Below are 16877 nucleotides of genomic sequence, written 5' to 3'. Positions count from 1 at the left end.
GTGGGCCTTTTTCACACCCTATAGCTAGCTATTGATCAAATCAAATCCATGAACAACTTATTGGTTTGGTAGTTTAGGCCGTCAGATGTAACAAATAATCTCATTTAAACATGCTTAATAGCGATACGTTATTCTTCCGCTAAGAAATACAGTCCAACTGCTAGAAAAATCCGTTTCTGTTTGAGAGACATGCTAAACGGTAATATTAGGCTCTTTATAACACTTAAAATTCAAGATCTCATATTAGCCCATGCAGAGGTTTGTAATTCAAAATTCTGAGTCACACTGTTATTGTCAAAAGTTAGTCATAACGCTCACCATATGGCAAAGGGCTTGCTCATCTCATTACTCAGTTATAAAATTCTAATCAGAATATATTTTTTCCTGTACTTTCCTTATACGAACACCATATAATGACCCCACTGCATCTGATGGTAAGTGGAATAGGATTCAATAGTATGTCGACTGACGAAAGATTACCCCTCGGCAGTCGACACAATTATGCCTCTTAGTACCGGATACACACTGGCTGATTCCGGAACGCGACACACTTACGTGGGCCACTATGGCGGGTTTAACACCTTATACAGTGTTCGCTAACCAGGCCGATATAAAATATATCCTACCACCAGCATCGAGTAATAACAGTCGTGTCGCTCACAATTAGGCAATGGGCTTGCTCATCTTATTACTCAGTTGTAAAAGTCAAATAAGAATATGACGGCGCGTCTCATGAAAGTCAACGTCAAGAGTGACACCGTTAGTCGCTCTACGCGTCGTGTCGACGGTAGCAGGGCCGACCATCTTTGCTTGGCTTTTGGAGGTACAGAACGGTCAGCACACCACGTTTGCGACAAATCGCTACAAAACGTGTTAATCAGTGTATCAGTGTAACTTATTTCTTATATTACTTTTAAGCATGTAGTGTTCACTTCTAGAAAGTCGAGCACCCGGTTATGTTCTTAACTATTTATTTTCTAAATTTAGAGTTTGTTTCTAGTGTTATCGACTAGTTTAGTGGAACTAAAAAAAAATATAATGAGTTCAAATGAAGCCGTCCTGCGCTTTCAAATATATTATTCCTGTTCGAGTAATAATAGTCGTGTCGCCAGCCTCACGCGCACATATACATTCGCAACAAGAGTTTTTGTTTTAGTTGAGTGTTGTCCATTGGTGCTCTCTGTATATTTTACATAGTACAAAATGAGATGGATTATAGTGCTCGTTGTTCGCTTTGTGTTTATAAATGGGATCAAAAGTAACAACTCCTATACCTATGATAGTATGTATTTTTGCAATTATTTTTTAGCTTTATTATACTACAACTGTGTCTTGAAGAAGAAAACGAAAAAAAGAAAGAAAGATTTTATTTGGAAAATAACAGTATAACATTTAATATAAAGAAAAATAACATATATAAAGAAATATCACACAATTATACCCATTGTTCCAACAAAGGGAACTCGTTTTTTTCCTATGATTAAAAGAAGGGTAATGTGTTTCATAATTGGGGGGTCGGAGATAGTTTCTGCTATTTGATACATAATAATATCAGCCCTGTATTATATACTTGCCTACTGCTGAGCACGGGCCTCCTCTACTACTGAGAGGGATTAGGCCTTAGTCCACCACGCTGGCCTAGTGCGGATTGGTAGACTTCACACACCTTCGAAATTCCTATAGAGGAACTTCTCAGATGTGCAGGTTTCCTCACGATGTTTTCCTTCACCGTTAAAGCGAACGATAAATTCACAAAGAATACACACATGATTTTAGAAAAGTTAGAGGTGTGTGCCCATGTGATTTGAACCTGCGGACATTCGTCTTGGCAGTCCGTTCCACACCCAACTAGGCTATCGCCGCTTATTTGATACATAGCTCCCCCTTTCCCGCCCCTATAATATTATACGTATAGATAACCTGATTCCAATACTATCCCTATAAATGAGTCGGCTAATTTCAAAACCGACAATCTTTTTAAAAAATGTTGGTAAATAAAAAAACATCCTATTTTCTTTGTAATATCCTTGTTATTAAAAAAACAATTTATATAGCATCTATATATATAAAAATGAATTGCTGTTCGTTAGTCTCGCTAAAACTCGAGAACGGCTGAACGGATTTATCTTATCTTGGTCTTGAATTATTCGTGGAGGTCTAGGGAAGGTTTAAAAGGTGAGAAAAATTCGAATAATTGCCGGGAAAATCCTCAAAACAGCATTTTTCTATTTCCCATACAAACGTTTTCTAACTAATACGTAGAGTCAATTTGAGCTTTATTGCCGTTGTATAAAGTTCACTGTTGTCTAAGCAATGTAGGTGTGTTCCTAACATCAAAGCAGTATGCGTTGGAGCACAGAATATAATAATGTAATGTCGCGTTCTGAAACTCAACAAAAGTGATATCGCGGACCCGACTAAATTGAACAGTCACAAAATTTAATATATCATTAGTTATTTGGTTGGCTTCACGATATTATTTCTTTTGTTTTACTTTAAAATGCATGTTTTCGTTATGGACAATTTTTGAGCTACTTTTGCATATCTATACTTATAATAAATCTGTAGAGAGGTCAATTCTGTACATGAAATATATTTCCAAAATAACTGGGGGTGATTAGGGATCGATACTGATGCCAAAAATGCAATTAGTAAAATTTTTGTCTGTCTGTCTGTATAACCGTTATATAAACAAAAACTACTCGACGGATTTTAACTTAACTTGGTACAAATATTTTTCATACTCCTGAGCTGGTTATAGTATACTTTTCATCACGCTACAATTAATAGGAGCATAGCAGTGATGGAAAATGCTGGGAAAACGGGAGAAGTTACTCCATTTTTTAAGCTTCCGTCATTTCGTGTGCAACCTTAATGGTTAAAAGTTCCTTCGATTTCACCAGGATCCCATCATCAGACCCTGACCGGACAATCGGACCACCTGCATACCACCATAAATTAAAAAAACATCCCGACAAATTGAGCACCTTCTCCATTTTTGAAACCCGAAATCCACGCGGGCGAAGCTGCGGGCGGAAGCTAGTCTTAGATAAATAATAGATCTAGTAAACCCTATTTTAGTATAATTTATTCTGCAAGAGTCACAAAATTAGTTTTAATTTTACAGATTGCCTACCTTGATATCAATTTTTACAGAATGCTGTTTTTGAAACCAGTCGACTCAAATAAAACCTACACTATTGATTTTTTTCAGTTATTTTACTGGCTACACCATTTACGTTTTTCAGTGGCTTTGCATTGTAAGGAGCATATTTGTCAACATGGGTATAACTATGAGGTTTTCTACCGCATTGGTGATGAGGAACTAAAGAGGGTGAAGTCTGACAAGCAAGTAGGTTTGGAGATGCACATAGCTATTCAAGCAGTAAGCAATGGTCTGATACTCTTGTCCGAAGCACCCAACCCTCGGCCTAATGAAGATGTATACGAGATTGGTACGTATTGTGATAGCTTTAGGTCTTTTTATGGCATACTAAAGTGGCTATATCTGGCGTGTAACTAAAATCAACACACATCACATCCTTCCCGAAGGGGTAGAGACTATCCCGCCCTCACACCCACCACTACAACTTTTGTAAGCCAGGATCAGCAGTGACATGTATGACACCGAGCAGTGAAGCTCGGCGAGTCTCAGGGACCACTAATTTGTCATTATCCCGCAATGAAATGAATCAAATAGAAAGGTAGGGAGGTAAGGGTAGGCAGAAGCCAGGGCAGCAACTTTTCTTCGTGTCCCATACCATGATGTGTTGGAGGGCCTATCGCTATATCGGGCATAAATTCTAGACTCCGGTCTAATACTGAGCAAAAAAATCCAAATATCACTTTGCTGACCTGGGTCCTTAAAGTAGTGTCGTACCGAGTATGCAAAAAGCTACGCCACGGAGGCGAGTATGCAGTCTCAATAAAAGTATTTAAAAGGAGTTGAATATACGTTTAATGTTACTTGAACTTTTTTTGTATACCGGCACGTCAAAGTGAACCATCTGCACCTGATGGTAGGCGAGTGGAGTCCAATAGAATGTTGACTGGCGATAGACACCTCGACAGGCATGTTGGAACCGGATATACAGGCTTTTTGGCCTACGGTAGGCAGCGGCTTATCTGTGCCCCTGGGATCGCTGAGCCCATGAGCTGCGGTGGCCGCTTACCGTCAGGCTGGCTGCTAACTCATCTGCCTATACTGGTACTTATAAAAAATAGGATGATCCCGAAACGCGACACTTACGTAGGCCATTTTGGCAGGTTTTATCACCTTGTGTACGGCGGTCGCTATCGGGGCGGATATAAAATATATCCCACCATCCTTTACGAGTTACTTGCATGACACCACAAACTTGTAAACTCTTCGCTTTATCAATTTAGGTCCGTTCGTCTCGTACTAGTTGGAAACTGTTAAGCTAATTATGTTTTAGATGCCCCGGGCTCCGCTCGCTTGTAATTTTATCGGTGGTGCGGTTTACTGACATATATAATTAGCATATTATATTTGCCTTTGTTGAGGGATATAAATAAATGTTTTAGTGAGTTAATTAACACCTACGCCTTTTTTCAATGGACGTGGAAGGAATCCTTGGCAAAAAGAGCAATGTTTATCGAATCCCATCAAACCATCGTTTTCAACAAACGAACTGAGTTGCTTTTTTCGATCTATCTGAAAAAATTACCAATCAGAACAAAGGTTTTTTGAAATGCTCACAAATGAGTTATTTTTATTGGTTCCTTCTCGGAATTGGATTGAAGGTTTAACTTGGGATCGTTTATTGAAAGCGGTTGTAAATCTGACGTAAAAATAATTTGTTAATATGATTTTAACAAAATTAATTTAATATACAGCATGAAGACCGCAAACTGGCACTAAATAATATTATCTTTACTAATATATAAAGCTGAAGTGTTTGTTTTTTTATCTCATGAACAACAAACCCACTTTGAATTTGTTTTCATTAATAAAAAAACACATTACTTACTTACATTATACCTACTATGTTTTTATCTCTGCACTACATCAGGTTGACTGGCAGAGTATGCCTATGGCATTGGGTCCGCCTTTAGATGATAATATCTCTGAACTGCAATAAATAAATAGAAAATAATAATAACTCCTGAATGCTATAGGCTACTTCTTATCCCGGGAAAATATAAAGCATGACTTTTATCCGAGAAAATCTTTTCAAGGCAAGCTGAGCCGCGAGCATAAGCTAGTCTAGGCATCAAAACGAATACAATAAGGATAAACATATTCATGGATAGTCATGTATTAAAAATTACAGTTACATATTCTCCAGAAATATTATGTCGACTATGGAAATTGTTTTAATAAAAAACTATATTACCCTTATCATGACAGGGTACATTTCATAGTGCCAAACAAAAACATTACTTATACTCTAATGATGTATTCTAAACTAGTTCAAAACACGCCATTTCGAAACTCGCGTTGAAAATCAGTGAACACATAGATCATTCGTAAAAGTCATCATCCAAGTGCAACGCGTTACATTTAAAAAAAATGTTATACAACCATCATAAACTCCACTAAATCTCATATTCATTGCAGCCAACACAATTCCAAATAACAGCATCAAAGTTATTGCTTCGTCCCTTTCAATAAATAATCGCGGCTTAACGCTAAATACTAGCGACAGAGCAAACTTGCACCAAGTTACTAACTGAATAACCGTGAAATATTCCAGTGGTCGGAGGTGGAGGGAACGAATTCACGGAACTGAGGAGGAATATAGCCCGGAACGCGAAAGCTTCCATGAGGACGCCGGGAATTCTCTCCAGCATTGATATCAGAGGTTTCTATATAAGAATTGATCCTGGTGAGTATGCGACTTCTAAAGTAGTTTGAGAATATTTAATAGAGCTAAGTATAATTTAATAAATATAGACATTTTTGATTTTGGATTTAAACACGGCAATAAGCAGCTTTTTAACACATGGCATAAGGAACACGACACGAAAGTGCGTGTCGTTTGATTATCATGTTTGTGATTGGTCAAGAGACTAACACGAAAGTCACATGTTTATGTGTCGACCAATTACAATGAAACGACAGAGTCTCGTGTCGTGTTTTTTTAAAGTTATAAGTGGGCTGAACTATATGAAATTAAGCTACATGGCTGTTAATAAATAATCGCGGACGAATTACGCTTTCAGATTTGATAAGAAATATTAAAATAGATACGTAGATATTCTGTAAACGATGCGTTGATGTTTTGATTTACTTCCAAAATATTCCAGCATGTCAGAAAACTATACTGCACATTGTGTAAGAATTAAGATACATGAAGGACGAATAAATATATAGTAATATACATGTGTACACACAAACTACATAATGATTTATTATGTTAACGCGAAGGTTAGACATTAAAAAAAAGACTATTTCACGGATAGTTAGTAGTTACATTGCATACGGAGGCTGCATAGTCTTCGAAACGTCGGACGAAAATTATAATATAAAAACCACGATAAAATCCTTAAAATGGTTTTATTTTAACACAAATTACATATTACAATTCCATTTTCAGATGGCTTGATTGAATTTGGGAAGGAAGGCGAGGTTTTGCCTTTAATCAGCTACATGGATGTGAATCCTCTCGCAATAAAATACTTCAGTTTCGCTGCTTGGAATGGTGTTGAAGCGAAATTCCTGTATGACTGTCCAGCTCCCGGAAAAAATACTACTGAGAGTATGTATTTGTTGCTGGAGGTTTCTCCAATTGTTAAAGCATTCAATTTAGATTCGCAATAGTATCGGGACTGCAAACCTTATTACTGGTTGATACGGTTCACTATGGCCATCGCAGATGTATCTATATTTAAGGAGCTTGTCGAGTGTGTCGCTCCATCTGTCAATATCAAGTATAATTCCATTTTAACTTATAGCCTTAAAATAATTTTAAACAATATTTTCGCCTTCTAGGGGTCGTGAATAATATGTTCAGTATGGTTACTGTCTTGACCGATTTGAAGTTAGGTAAAACGCCCGCTCTCTGTATCTATCTTCATCCTTAGTAATAATGCCGTTATAGTCACTCGTGACTAACTTCAAAACGACCGTCACTAAGTAACCAGTAAAAGTATTAAGTAAGTAGGTAGCTAGTGAAAGGGTTAGCTAGGCTAGGGCTTATGTCCTGACCGGTGAGGATCGCGAGGGGTTAGCCTTATATTTTCCCCTACCTGCCAACCCGAGCAGGCTACTTTGTTTTACCTTATGCCTTGTATTCCTTAAGAATTTTATCCCTAATTTAAAATATCCGTAATTATACAAGTGATCTTAAGTGTTTTTCAGAAATAATAATTATTCTTACAAATTGTCTCGAGTTATCATAAGTGCAACTTCGTTCGCCTACGTGATAAATGAAGTACTTACTTTATTTTATAACCGTACTGTATGTTTATAACGCAAAAATTTCAACCAATAAGTCATATTCCATTCCATTCTAGCGCCACCAAACTCGCAACCGGAGGAGCACAAGCTATCCAACTCAGATACTCTGAAGCGTAACTTGCTGATGAGCAAACTGCCATCAGTGCAGCCGAACCCCTCGGAGCCAGTGAACATCGGTGTGAAGATAACCAACGTTCAGTATGACGCGTTCGAATCTAAACTCACTACCAGAATGGCTGTTGTCACGGCAAGTTGTTTTTTTATACGGACATGCGAAATTGACCTCTTTGCACCTGATGGTAAGAGGAGTGGAGTCCAAATGTCGACTGACGAGAGATGATTACCCCTCAGCAGTCAACACAATTATGCCGGTCTTTTGGAAGTGGATATACCCTTTGTGTAATGAAGGGAATTGACAATAATAATCACTGAATGGATTTTTTTATGCTGCCTCTCTATGCGATCGCTCTACACCTGATGACAAATGGAGTGAGGTCCAATAGAGTGTTGACTAACGAGAGATGATTATCCCTTGACAGTCGACATAATTATGCCGGCTTGTTGGAACCTGATATACACAGGCTGATCCCGGAACGCGACACTCTTACGTGAGCCAGTATGGCGGGTTTTAACATCTTGTGTGCGGTGGTCGCTATCCGGGCGGATATAACATATATCCTACCACCAAGTATTACTTTTTGTCTGCCTGTGCTTCACGTACACACACTTACTATATCTCCTACGTACCTGGCTGATTTCCGTTGAGATTGGCCACCTTGGCCGAGTTTCGGCGAGGTACAGAATCATTACCTCTGAAAATGGTAAAGCGCGTGATGCTATGTACATACAAAGGTGATCTTTAAACATGTAAAGATTCGGTTTTGGGGGAGAAAAATGAAATATCCACTAGTGCTCAGCCTAAAGTATTTTCTTGCAGTTATGGTATGACCACAGTATGGCGTGGAATCCAATTAAATACAACGGCACAACAACAATAAAATTTAGACAAGGTCAAATCTGGAGACCGACTTTTTATGTTCTAAAGTAAGTACTTAGATATTATTTTACACTACACCCAGAATCAATAATTTAGATTTAGAACCTGTTGTAAGAATGTAAACATAGAATGGGTAAAATAAATCGTACCATTTACTTACATTGTAATTAAAAATGTACTTTATTGCATATGAGAACTCGTTTCTTTTTCTAATAACGCCTTTTGTTACAGCTCTAACGACATCGGTGTGTTTGACACAAGAAACCCAGACCTTATATCAATGGCGCACAACGGTCAAGCGACATTTCATTTTCAAACTAAAGTAGAAACTTTATGTACTGAAACACCTACTACAATGAACAAGTAGGTTAATTCAAAGACATTAAAATATACAGTTAGTTATAGACTGGATATCAGGGCCAAATTTGTGCTCCAAAAGTTATTACTAATTGGTAATAAGTCCCTGTCTTATGAAGTATCAGTTGACAAGATGTCACAGCGTCCTTAGATGTTAATACAAAAATAATATATTTACAGAAAATATGCTAATATTCACATTAAAAACATGCAAATCATGATATGGAAAAAAATATATTTTATATTGATGTTCTGCTATTTTATAATAGATTGAGTAATTATCGCATAAGCCCAAAATTTTTGAATGACAATCTTCGCAATATCCGCTTTTGTAATCGTACAACTCTTTGGTTAATCACTAGTTTGAAATTATATTTAAGAAGCCGTATTCCGTCTATGAGGGTATATCCGTATTTTTGCAGTTGCAGGCGTTGTAACGTTGTTTTAGCAGTTGCAGGCATTGAACGGTATTATTAGCATTATAAGTAAAAAAGTTAAATATCCTCTATTCAACTATACAGCTTTCAAAGCTGTCCTTCGATTAGAACACCTAGAATTTTAAAAATACTCGCTCGCGTAGACGGAATAAGCCCCTAATATACGAATTAATACAAATTAATGAACAAACACGCACTATACTAACTAGTGGTCGTCTTCTAGTCGAAATTTGGCCACAATTTAGAAATTTTATTTTTCTGCATGCCTTTATAATATTATGATTTTTAATCATGTCAAATCTCACATTCCTCCGTTTTCGCTTTATTTATACAATATCTATATATATATATATATATATATATATATATATATATATATATATATATATATATATATATATATATATATATATATATATATATATATATATATATATATATATATATATATATATATATATATATATAAAATAATCCCTATTTCCCTTGGTCACGCCATCACGCGTTAACGGCTGGACCGATTTTACAATTTTGTTTTGTTCTGTTTGTTATTGTCAGGAGAAGGTTTTTATGAAAGAAAAAAATTAACTATTGCGAAAAATTAGAAAATTTAAGAAAACTTAACGAAAATATTAATTTTATATAACTGTCAGTTGTTTGAAATAACTGTCAAATAGCGATTTACAGAATGCGCGCTGCAAATTCATAGTTAAGACTGGACAACGTCCGTCGGGTCAGCTACAACAACACCTTCCATTAACGTGTTGTTTAATTAGAAAAAAAAATCTACCCCTATCACTACTATGATGTATCGTGCCGGCTTAATATTAATTATATTATTTCATATTAAACAGATAGGATTAAGCATCTGTAATTAACTGACAAACTGAATTAGGATTATAACCTAATAAATATACAGATATTGTTTTAACAAATACAATTTATATTTAGATGGCCTCACGACGAGTATATTTGTAGTATTATCATTGAACCGTGGCAAATCCACGAGAAGATGATAATTGATGTACTAAAGCCAGAAGATCCAAGACTAAAATTGGTGAGTTGAAAAAATATTTTACTATCATCTCAAATATCAATAGGCTCACTCATTATAACAGGAAGATCCCCCTGAGTCCCCCCCCCCCCCCTTTCGAGGCAATTCTTATACGCTCGGTCGCCACACCGAATGCACGCCCATGCTTGGAAGGACATTTGTCGCGTCCCTAGGCACATACTTAAGTGAGTATACCTCATGGTTGGCAAATCACATTGAGGCCTATAAGGTCTCGTGAACTTTTTCTGGTCTTCTCCCCTCCTCCCATCCTAAGAGGTTTTCTTCTCTTTCCCCCTCACTTCCAGCTATCCCCTATAAACTTTCCTTCAGGGCCCTGCAGTCGCTATGCCAGACGATTCCAGTATCATATTCGCAGGTTTCCACCGGTATTGACTGCGGGATCCCATACCCAAAACAAAAAATAGAGAACTATCGTAACTGGAAAAGTTGGTACACCACTGTATACCCTTAAAGAAGTCCAAAATAACGCTTTGTAATAAAAGGTGTTGGATGGTGTTACAACAGTTTATAAATGGTCGTATGGCTTACTATCAGGTGAATGGCAAGCTCTTCTCGTCATCCAAAGCAATAAAAAAAGTAAATAAATAAATGCCACTTGTCTGAGAGTAAACGCTACGACCGCCTATAAACAACAGCAACACCATACAGAATATTGAACCACAAATATTGCACAGCACTCCACTAGTCAACCTGCAACGTAAAATATTTACTCCCTTATTCATAGACATTATTTATCTAAGGACGGAGCATTGCTGTGATAACAAGTCTGTTTCTGAGTGCCGACGGCAAGGCAGCCTTCGCAGTGCGTAGATATAAGGCCGTTGTGATTAGCTTATATTGAGATACAACTTGAATCTAGTTGGCTGTGAGATAAACAAAGCTGAACAAACAACAAGCTGTCAGATAAACAAAGCTGAGAAACAGATTTGTTATCACAGCAATGCTCCGTCCTTAAATAAATAACATCTATGAATAAGGGTGTTAGTCTTTACTCAGTAATACCAAATTAACTCATATATAACAGTTTGCAGACATAGACACGGTTATCTACAACGAATGGGACTTCAAAACCCAACAGATGATTATCCCGCCATCGCTTTGGAACCAGGAATACAGAAACGATGACAACAGAACCCATCAGAGCGATCGGCTTCTCATCTCGTTGAACCTAAAACGGCGAGCCACATCACACAATATTGTGTTTTATACACCATTATTAGGTATTATTATCTTTTGCATTTTGCAATATTATTTCCAACTAATGTGCTTGTAGTCCTCAATTGTATTCTTAATATCAAAAAGAATTTTGAGTATTTTAGTAGTAAGTAGATTCAAATGTAGGTTGGTTTGCTGGTGGTAGAATATATTTGATATTCGCCCAGATAACGACCACCTTACACAAGATGTTAAAACCCGCCATAGTGGCCCACGTAAATATGTTGCGGTCCGGGATCAGCCTGTGTATATCCGGTTCCAATAGGCGGACATAATTGTGTCGACTGTCGAGGCGTAATCATCTCTCGTCAGCCGACATTCTATTGCACCTCACTCCATTTACCATCAGGGGCAGTGAGATCACTTCGCCGCGCTGAAATTATAATTAAATCGTATAGCTATTAAACACAACAATAATTCATGATCTGGTGGTAAGAAATCGCATTAGATATCAATATGTAAACCTGGCAATTTATTTATTTACTAATAAAGACACAAAACAGACTATAGCTGAGGAAAACAATAAAAATACAAATTCAAAAATATACTAAACTAGACTATACTCCAAAGCATGTGTCCTGATCCAGTTCAGACAAATTTACGTGTATCCATCTAGTTAAAATACATATAGAAAACTGCAAAATTAATTAATACATCAGCTCGTTAAATATAAATTAAATAAGTGAGTGATAATTTTAACTAGAGTGCATTATTTAAATTTTACCCAAAGTCTTCGGAGCCATGGAGTTCATTTTTCATTTTTCAGTGTTAACGATGTTTGTCCTGATGTCTTTCTGGGGCGAATCTTTGACCCTAAGCCGTGTGTGGTTTTACGCCAGCTGCACGGTCTTCATCTGCATAGGGCTGTGCTACATCGATAACTTGGTGCCGACACACTCCGTCCCATCGATATGTAAGTGCACCACTAGTAAATTTTACTTATACATTAAAACATTTTTAAATTATGTTGCATGAATAATTTCTGTCTGTCAAGAAAAAACAATCCACAAGTTATATAAGAATTTTTACTATTGCTTTAAATATTTCTGGAATCGTACAGGCTAATATTGGATATTTGCATTTCGCTGGTGCTAGCGGCAATGTTGTATACCAACTTAAAAAACATCGTTAAAGTATACTTGCTTGCCATTATATATATTTTTAGGGTTCTCTACCTCAAAAGGAACCCTTATAGGATCACTTTGTTATCCGTCTGTCTGTTTGTTAAGCTATTATGACTTAGGGACACGTAAGCAGTCTTACATACTCACTTACTTGATCAGCTGTAAGTCAAAACCCACCATCTTGCCTCTGAATAAGGTTTAAACTAGGAACCGGTGATATTATTGACAGCTATTAAGCAATTCCTAACCATCTCTTAACGCTAAAACAAGTTTATAAGTAAGACTGAAGGTATCCAGTTGTAGTTTATTACGATCTCTTACAGCTGTGAAGAAATCAAACTTGTAAATCAATGCGATCAAAAGATATGACCCTTTATGTTGCATATTTTGCGATATCATAAGGGAATTAAAACCTAAAGGTTACTTTCTATTGACCTTGAATCGTGCAATTTGACAAGAAACAATGTCTTACAGCGCATATAAAAGAAAAACCTAAAAACTAGAAACATATATACGTGGATACCTTACCTACAAGTTTGTATGGAACCCTCGGTGAGCGCGTCCAACTCGCACTTGTCCGATTTTCATATAATACATTATTAAATACCACTTAACTATAAAATAAATTAATTATAATTGAGACGTAAATCAACTTAATTTATGGAAACGAAACAAAACCTTCAAAAGCGGCATTTAATATAAAAAGTCGTGATAGTTGAAAGCAGTGCGATTTTTAATTAAAACTTTTTCTTTCAAGTTCAAGCAACGAAAGCCTAAACCTTGTGTAAGCCATCGAGTTCGTTCGCTTTGACGGATTAACACTTCTATGCCATTAAGAAAGTAATGAAATGGTATCGCCTTTGGTCGAAATTCGAATACGACTTAGTTTTAAAAATGGAACGAATTGTACCTCGTAAAGTTATGATCAAAATACATTTTTATGGGCAAAATATATGTATAATCATGTATAAATAATGAATAAACACAACAAAGCTTATTTGGTGGCAAAATTTTCATAAGTCTATCTATACTATCTACTATCTTCTTCTTGTAGAAGAGCGTAGCCAGTTTGCAATTCAGAGGATGTCAAAATCTCAACCTATAATCTATGAGCAATCAAAAATTGCATGTAGGTAATCCCAAACATTTTGTTAAAGGAGGCAACACCCCCTGCTTTCACCTATCTACGCCTTCAAGTTTTTGTCATTGACAGGCAAAATAAATATTTGCCATAGCTTTTGAATTTAATAATTTTTGGATTTCACGGTAGGTACTACTGCGCTTTGGGACTTTCTGCTCAGCATCAGCCCGGAATCTGGGTGTAGTGCCAATAAATTGCAATAAGTCTACCCCTCCCCCTAAACGGGACCTAACATAGCTGGCGACACATACAAGGTCATTTTGAAACTACATTAATGTTGAATCCACATACTCGTCTTTACTTCTTCCACATCCATCCTCACAAACTTTCGCATTTATAATTAGTAGGATCTAGTTTCATTTAGTAACGCAATGTCGAAATGGCCGTGTATAACATGGAAATATTGGTATTGATTTCAGTGGTTCTATACACAGCTGTGCTGGCAGGGGTGCTGCTGGCTCTGCTCACTCAAGTGGCATTAATGTCTTCCCTCACAGAGAAACTTTGCGAAACGTATACAATGAAGAGAATACTCACTTCGATGCCGCTACGAGCTGTGTTCTGCTTGCCGCCTTTGAAGGTAGTTTTACTGATTATATTTATTTATTTATTTTATTTTAGTTATTGATTTTGATATCTTTACTTATTTTAAAAGTTGTATTACATATTATATTTCGCGAGTCTTTGAAATCGAAACTCAAGTCAGGCAAAAATTGGGTTTTTTTACTAAATATCAGTCCGAAGTCTGAAATTAGTGCTCGATTTAGTGAAAGGCTCCCTATCTCATCATGAGACGGGAAATACAGATGAAAATGATTACCATGGTTGTACCGCTGCCAACACCTTCGGGAATAAAAAGAGTGCATATGTATGAAAGTGTTTTTTTTTTACATCGATATAATGCAATGAAATGATGAAACGTACGAGCGATGGCGCAAGCAGGAGATAATGTTTTATAAGACACCATTAGTTTTTTGTTTAGATTGCTTACAATACATATTACAATGCTAAAATATAAATATTATATTGAAATAAATGCAACGTAAATATTATCACAGAAAAAAAAATATGAGGAATTAAATAACTACCTTTTGAAGTTGATTAAAAATATACAAAAATCTAACTTGTTTTGCAGATATCTTTAAGCGGTCAATACATTGAGCAAGAAAATGAAGAATCAGGTGTATTTGTGACTCCGAGAGACAGCAACGTTCAAGAAATGGAAACTGAAAATATAACATACGGCGACAAGAAAGAACTTGCTGAAGTTATAGACAAACTTATGTTCTTTGTTTTTTCACTTGTTTTTTCTGGAATGTTGGCAGCACATTACTAATATCAAATTTGAAAAAAGAACACTAACAGCCAATTTCAATCTGGAATGTTACTATCAAGGAAGCACATTACTATCAAGGAAGAATCAAATACTAACACGTGATAGTACGAATACTAACATTGAGTGTTGATAGAGAAAATCAAACAGAATGAAGTTGGTTTATCAAACAAATAACTTATTTGATTGCTTTAACCCTAATACTGATCCAAGTCAAATAGTTTATTGAAATGTGTTATTTAAATGTGCTGAGGTAGACAACTGTAAAACTTAATATAACGAACAAAATTTTAAAAACAGTCGCGCTCAATTTTATCTCAATTCATTGGATAATACATATCTATTACTGAAATAAATATATTTTACATTAGTTTAGGAGTGACTTTACGTTTTATTTACAATCAAGACCTGGTCCAATAGAATTAAAATTCAAATCCCAAATTAGGTAATTGCAAAATGACGATATGCCCCTGTAGCTGATATAGGGCTTCCGACCTTATGTTAATTGATGTGGCCATAATGATAAAATTTTAATTTATATTAAAAGGCTTAGATACTTACTCCAAGCCAAAATCCTTGATCTGCTAATGTTACATCCACAAATATATCCTTACCAAAGATTTATCCTTGATCTACTGATAAATCCACAAATATATCTTTACCAAACATTTTCAGGTGAAAAAGTATTCGTAATGAACCAAAAAATAACCTCTTTTGACGTTCCCTTAACGAGCCTTTTTAAGTCTTTGATGGTCTTGCAAGACCACGATTTAACCGATTTTCTACATTCACTTCCAAGCTTTATGATAATTTCAAATTTTCTTTTGGTAATCATTATAAAGGGATATGTGGATACGTAATGGGCTGTGTATGTTAAGATTTTTGTAAAAAAAAAGTTCTTTAGAAAATTGCTCTAAAATTTGCTAGTAGTATGATAATGTATCCGCCAGCATAGCGACTGCCGTACACAAGGCATGAAAACCGCCATAGTGGCTTAGGTAAGTGTCACGTTCCGGGATCAGCCTGTGTATATTTTCAAACAGGCCATCAAATGGTGAGGGATAACTATATCTAGTCAGTCGAAACCCTATCTGGCTCTTACTCCGCTTACTATCAGGTGTAGTGGTTCACTTTGCCCGTATAAAAAAGGCTATCAATAGATATTGGATGTCTCATTTGCCAGATTTATACCGGCTTCTCTTAACACATGTAAACGTAGACTTCAGAACGCAACTCATCGCAATCAAAGTTCTGTGACATTCATTATTGACATTTCACGCAAAGGTAAGCCGATATTTACGTCGATATTACCTCATCATCATACTATTTGGTATAGTAGGATCACTTTAAGGTACACGAAAAAAGAAAAACAAAATTGTTTCATCTCATATGTGAGAGACCTGCTAGGTAAGTATCCCCGCAAAGTTTACGTCTACCAGCAGCATTGTGCCAACACGAGGTTGTTCGGGTTTGAAGAACTTTGTACCGTAATTACTGGAAATTATAAGCTTTAACATCTAATTTCATAGTAACGAGCGCAGTGTAATAAACTTATATTATACTAGCGACCCGCCCCGGTTTCGCCCAGGTAGCAGAGCGTGCCTAATATTTTCCTGCCGTACAAAACATTAGTGAATTACACATAAATCTCTCAATTAAATCACTCCGTCCATTGATGAAAGCGTTAATAGAATAGTTGAATGCGGTACGGACTGCCGAGACGAACGTCCGCCAGTTCAAATCTCGAAGGCACACCTCTGACTTTTCTTATAATC

At 36.3% G+C, this 16877-nt stretch overlaps 1 protein-coding gene across 1 annotated transcript; it reads left to right on the top strand.

Moving 5' to 3' along the window:
* Positions 1 to 1099: 1099 nt before the first annotated feature.
* LOC115450281 (neuronal acetylcholine receptor subunit alpha-3) lies at positions 1100 to 15477 on the top strand. Its single transcript, XM_030178279.2, has 12 exons — positions 1100 to 1282; positions 3249 to 3455; positions 5718 to 5849; positions 6561 to 6722; positions 7480 to 7670; positions 8361 to 8467; positions 8652 to 8783; positions 10166 to 10271; positions 11314 to 11509; positions 12271 to 12417; positions 14189 to 14349; positions 14905 to 15477. Exons 1-12 carry the CDS (start codon positions 1204 to 1206, stop codon positions 15103 to 15105), a joined length of 1821 nt encoding a protein of 606 aa, XP_030034139.2. The 5' UTR covers positions 1100 to 1203; the 3' UTR covers positions 15106 to 15477.
* Positions 15478 to 16877: the final 1400 nt, after the last annotated feature.

Source organism: Manduca sexta, chromosome 5, assembly GCF_014839805.1.
Source record: "Manduca sexta isolate Smith_Timp_Sample1 chromosome 5, JHU_Msex_v1.0, whole genome shotgun sequence".
Taxonomy (NCBI): domain Eukaryota; kingdom Metazoa; phylum Arthropoda; class Insecta; order Lepidoptera; family Sphingidae; genus Manduca; species Manduca sexta.
The sequence above is the reverse complement of the archived record's forward strand: the minus strand, read 5'-3'. Positions and strand labels throughout refer to the sequence as shown.

Coding starts and splice junctions, on each gene's coding strand:
- LOC115450281 (XM_030178279.2), top strand. CDS start 1,204: ATGAGATGGATTATAGTGCTCGTTGTTCGCTTTGTGTTTATAAATGGG. Junction 6,723..7,479: donor CGGAAAAAATACTACTGAGA/GTATGTATTTGT, acceptor ATTCCATTCTAG/CGCCACCAAACTCGCAACCG. Junction 7,671..8,360: donor CCAGAATGGCTGTTGTCACG/GCAAGTTGTTTT, acceptor ATTTTCTTGCAG/TTATGGTATGACCACAGTAT.